Source organism: Scomber scombrus, chromosome 19 (assembly GCF_963691925.1).
Source record: "Scomber scombrus chromosome 19, fScoSco1.1, whole genome shotgun sequence".
NCBI classification, from domain to species: Eukaryota; Metazoa; Chordata; class Actinopteri; order Scombriformes; family Scombridae; genus Scomber; species Scomber scombrus.
The window spans coordinates 12,321,034-12,326,638 of NC_084988.1; the positions used below are offsets into that span (position 1 = coordinate 12,321,034).

General features: G+C 41.0%; 1 protein-coding gene across 1 annotated transcript; it reads right to left on the bottom strand.

The window, feature by feature from the left end:
• Nucleotides 1-4,362: 4,362 nt before the first annotated feature.
• On the bottom strand, nt 4,363-4,998 carry LOC134000426 (TMF-regulated nuclear protein 1-like). Its single transcript, XM_062439766.1, has one exon. It carries the CDS (start codon nt 4,996-4,998, stop codon nt 4,363-4,365), a length of 636 nt encoding a protein of 211 aa, XP_062295750.1.
• Between the last annotated feature and the right edge of the window lie 607 nt (nt 4,999-5,605).

A 5,605-nucleotide genomic window follows, 5' to 3' on the forward strand; every position in this document is an offset into this window, starting at 1 on the left:
TGTCAAGTCTGTATGCATCGCAATCTGTAATCTCTAAAAATAAAATATAATAGAGGATGTTCTAACTTTCTAATACCCTAGATAGTCAAATCCGTCCATCTGCATGGGTAATGCCCTTCATTATGTGAGCACACAGCAGAAACATCAGCTTAATGCAACCTCACAAATCCTCGCTTGCAATAATGAGCACTTGGAAGTAGGATATATTTCCAGTAATTCTGCCTTTGCCATCTGAACACAAGCTTATCTAACCTCAATTTAACCAAATAATCAGATGAAAAGAGTCTCTGATGGACAAGCAAATGACTGAATTACACTATACAACTACAGATCAAACAGATACAAAATAAGGCATGCTAAATGTAGCTTTTTCAGTTTGTTCCTTTCTGCATCCTGTTACGTCAAAGGCCAGCTTTCTCCAGACCAGGCACTACACTACTTTGCTGCTGTGAGTTGCTGCAAGGTGAGCCTGATGCGACCTAGACATCTCACGCAGCTATAAAAGATGTAATATATAGAGATCCAACCTGAGAGATGAACACTTAATGTTAACAGTTTCCCACAGAATCTCAAAGAGACAGTATTTAGAATGTTCCCTCCATCCTGAGACAAGAAAAACAATCAATTCTGTGCATCATTTTAATCATTTTATTCTAATAATTTAGCCTATCTTACAAAACCTGATAATGCTTATAATGAAATCTACCCTTAAATACTTCTTATCTTGTACATTGTAGCTCTGTGCTCAAGTAAATGACAGTGTCAAGAAAGTTTTAGCAAATGTAAATATAAAACATAGAACATTCATTGTTTTACTGTGCAGCAGAAAGCAAAAGCCTTTTGAGAAGCAGTGTAAGTATATTATAAAGGTTTGGAGACAAGTAGCATTCAATTAAATCCAGCTGACTTTTAATTCAATTTGGAAAATGGAAAGTTCTTTCCTTTGAACATAGTCTCATAACCATAAATCTGTCAGGAATTATGTGCACTTAACGCTCTTTAATTTTAAAAATAGCATTTTCGTTAAACATGTGGAACTGAAAGCAAATTGTCTCCAAACCTGCGGTTACTGTTAAGCAACATTTTTCTGAGTAAAATTTAACATTCATACTAAAGTAGAATATACAGTACAGCTCTCAATCAACAACAAAAAAATATCATACTGTGATTAAAATTGCAAGTATGAGCTTACTCCACCAGAACATAAATATGTACCATACCACATATCAACAAACACAAAATATTAAAACACTTAAAGGACAAATCAACATAAGAAAGGTTTTGGACTTGTGGTTGGCCAGCATATGCTTCAGTAAAGGGCTTTAAAAGTTAGTTCTCAGTATTCCAAACATTTGTCAGTTTGGATTTGAGAGTTGAAATCCCTTGTATCAAAAGTCATGTGATATTACATTTATTCTCAGAAAAATGGATACAAGAGGATTAATTGCCAACCACAGGTTCAAACAAGATAGCTGAGATTATACTGTATATTCAGTCTTGAGGAAAAAATAAACACTTCAGAGATCATTAACATTACATTCATTCTGCAAGTGGGCCCAGAAATCTTTGGGAAATGTAGTCTTCTTTTTCATTCATAGAAAAACACAAAAGGTGCAGTCCAACAAGAGTATATGGGTTGTTTTTGTTTTTCTTCTGCCCAGATAATGCTTGTGGATGAGGTTTATGATGGCCATGAGTTTGCCAGTTTTCCATCACCTTCATCAGCAGTATATCACCATCATTACTGTCATTGCCAATGCACAAACATTGCATAAGGCATATGAAAAGCAATATATAGGCCAGCTGTATATTCAGTTATAACTCTAGCTATATACATAGGACCATAAATACATGTTTAAGGCCTTATTAGACCTTTTTATTTTGCACAAGCTTTCTGCTAGCAACTGTTATAGCTTAATATTGTTTGGTATAGTGTAGATGTGCACAAAGCTGGCAAGTAGTAGTTCCCTTGGCAATGTGGAATGCTTAAATAGAGTTAGTCAACATTCAATGATAAGGTCATCATGGCCATCAGAAATCTGAAAGTTGAGAAAATCAGCAGTAACACTGAAGCTGTAACTTTATCCTTGCTCAACTGTGCTCCCACTAAAATGAGAAAAATGGACCCTTTGAGCCCTTAAAGTTAAAAACAAGGAATGTATCAACTGACATGTGGCCTCATTCTATTTGATTGCATCAACCTACATCATTAAACATGTGCGTTCAGTCATCACATCACATTTAACATGCACCACTTTTTCTTTTTTTCTCTCACATTGCCTGCAGGGTCCCTGATACAGGCAGCCTGATGTCAGAGCAATACATCAGCTTTATCTTTTTCCCTTGACTTAACAGAAACAAAGCAACAGAGACACAGCTAACACATCTCAAATGATGCAGTAACATGCCTGAATCATACATATCTTTGCAACGGGGGAGAAATTTAAATATATATCAGAGCACGAGTTATGATTTTATGGAGAGCTAAGCAATTATACAGTAAAAGCAGGTGCCTGTCTTGTGAGCAGCCTTGCTCCTTTGTTCTTCAAAGAGGTCATTTACAATAGGAGAGCAAACAAAGCACCATCAGAAATCAGAAATCTCCTTTCATTCTTTTGCAAAGTATCATACATACAGCAGATGGATAATAACATGCACTCACATTGCTATACATGCTTTTCCCATTGAAAGCTGAGCTGAGGTTGAATACCTGCCTCTCTGCCATAACCTTCAAATGCCAAATATAGATAGCCCTATTGTATTGGCTACACTCCCTACGCACACACACATACAGCTTAAGCAAGGGATTGGTGAAAGAGATGAATGCAAGAGATACTTAGTCATTTCTAATCCAAAGAGAACAGAAACAGGAGGAAGGGAGAGAATTAGGCCAAAAAATGTGTGTGTGTCTATATGTAGAAATCAGGTCACATTCTGCATGTAGGATGAAGACCTTGCTGTGCATGTGCTTTGATTAATTACTGATGATTCAAATATAAAGAATCATCCACAGTATAGCAACTAGATATTAAATAAATGTGTTTTACATATATCACTTGTTAAAAATGTTTTGGTTTTGACATACAAACCCTGAATGAATGCATGGTATCTAACTTCCTTATATGCCACAAAAAAAATTAAATTAGAATGACCTGATTTGAGGTACTGTTCTACAAATTTAAATAGCTTGCCATTGTCAGAAATTAAATGTTACAACACCAAGACCCGATGAGCAAACAGTGATACCTTTGCGTTTCTTGCTAATGCATACATGGCTTAACCTAAGTGCACCGCTAACAATCAAATAAATGAGCAGCTTCGACAATAAGCTTCTGCTTATAATATTTTTTGACTACATAGTCAGTTTGTTTTTAACAAAAGCATCACAAATTCCAGCTCCTAAATGCCTCGACGGATGTCTACAGCGTGATGTTGTTACAGTCCTCTGCTGGATACATTCTGTAGGTTTGTGAAAACAGATTTTGGAGAGATGAGTGGTTGCTAGGTGACAGGATAAAAAGAGGCCACAGGTGGAATCGTCCCAGTATTAACTCCTCTCCTCTCTTTTCCTCATTTATGCTACCAAAAACAGACAGAGGCTGCAGTAGTGGATGAGTGGTCACAGAGAAGCCAGGGCACATTTTCTGTATATGTCTTAGTCATCTACGTTCCACATTTTCTGCATTCTCTCGTTTTCAGATTTCTCCTATTTTCCATTTCCTGTGCCTTCTCTGCATCCTTGGTTTTATATAACAATGCAGCAATCCCTATCATAGCTTCACCTCTCGTTCTCTTTCGTTGCCCTTCACTTCCTCTTACTTAACAGGTTGAAGAGGCAGATGGTTCAAAGCTCTCTCATTTTTTTTTGCTTTCTCTCTTACCCTCTTTCTTCCTCCTCCAAAAAGTTAACATTACATAATCGTCATTGGCTTTTCTTTCTTGCTGCATAAGGTAAAGAGATGTACAGTAAAGCTCTTGTTGCCTCGCAGGCCAGACTGAACCTCTCTTCTCTCTCATCACCTGAAAAATGACTCATCCATGCACCATGGATTCAGCATCAATAAACAATCTTTCCTATACATACCAAACTAAAAGCAGCAAAATATATGTTACAGCAATGAGGACAAAAAGACAACCTGCACATTTGCACTACTAGTTTGATTGGTTTGCTAGCCAGGGGCTATTGATTATTGTAGGCACTCTAAAGACCTGGAGGACCAGCCTCAGGATACAAGAGCAGAGAGGTGGAAACTGAAGAGCAGCCGTGTCAATGAGTGATAGCTAAAGAACAGAAGTCCATCTTCCTGTTTATGTAAAGCGCATTTCTAAAGCGATAGTGGAAATGCAAGCCTACATTTCATCCTATTTGAGCTTCACAGGCCAAGGGAGGCATGTGCGAAGCCCGAGCATGGAGGAGAAAACAATGGTGGGTCGGTGTTTCTTGAACCGCAGGCCTTTCTTTAGCCGTTGGCTGTTCTCTGCCACGTACAGCTCCCCCTGCTGGGCTGCACTGGATATCCGCGACACCAGCTCCCCATGGACCACCACTTCCTGTTCTGAGCGCACAAACACCTCCCTAAGCTCCTCAAGACGCCGCTCCATCTCTCTGATGACACGCTGGCGCTCTTCCACCTCCAGAAGGCGCCGCCGAGCCGCCTCAAACTCCATGCTGGAGCTGGGGGTGACAAGCTTGGAGGAGGGGGCTGTGGCCGAAGTCGATGGGGGCTCAGAACCGGCTAGCAGTGCCCCTGTTACCCTCCGGAAGTCCCCCATGGAAATGGAGCGCCTGGTGGCTGGAGAGGCCAGTGACAGGAGAGCAGAGGCAGATGTAGAAGGTGCCATGGCTAATGGAGGAAGAGGAGTTGAAGAAGATGATGATGAAGATGGTGAATCTGGTGGTTGGAGATCAGGATGAGGGTCCGTATTTGTAATAGCTGCTGCCATGTCCTCAGTTGTGTCCTCATGATTGGTGTCTGTGTTTCTTTGTCGTCCCTTCATGGCCAGTATTACTTCTGTTTAACTCTTCCTGTACAGATGTTGTCCTTCCTGTCTCTGTTGATGTTTTCCCCTGTCTTCCTGTGTCGGAGCAGAGAGTGTTTGAGCAGAGATGTGCAGTGATGCCTGGGAACTGCTCCATTCATTAATAAGAGATCCGAGCCAGGCTTCTGCTGTCTCTGCGTGTGAGTGGTTGTGCTCAGGAGGAGCCTCCTGCCAGCTCATTGGCTGCTGAGCGTATGAGCATGTCAGCTGATGATTGGGCAGCCTGCCTCTCTGCTGCTGATGCTGGCAGGCTTGTTGTGTCCTCTGCTTGACTGTTTTGCTTGGTCGTTGTCGTCATCTGGAGCTCTGCTATGATCAGCTCTGCTTAGTGAAACAAGGCAGAGTGAGGCAAGAGATGCAGAAGTCTCAGGTCTCTGTCCTCTTTGCCAATGCTGTTTGGCTCACTTTGCCTTCCCCCAGCCATCCCTCTTACCAGCTGGTCTCTCCATTTTCCCTCTTTCTCCCTTCCTATCGCTCGGATGGTTGCCCCTAGCAACAACATCTTGACATCAGATGGCAAAAGCGGGAGGGAGGGGTGATGCTCCACTTTTGCTCTCCCTTTATC

What these genes read in the sequence shown, in the direction of transcription:
- LOC134000426 (XM_062439766.1), bottom strand. Translation starts at nt 4,998, where the DNA reads ATGAAGGGACGACAAAGAAACACAGACACCAATCATGAGGACACAACT.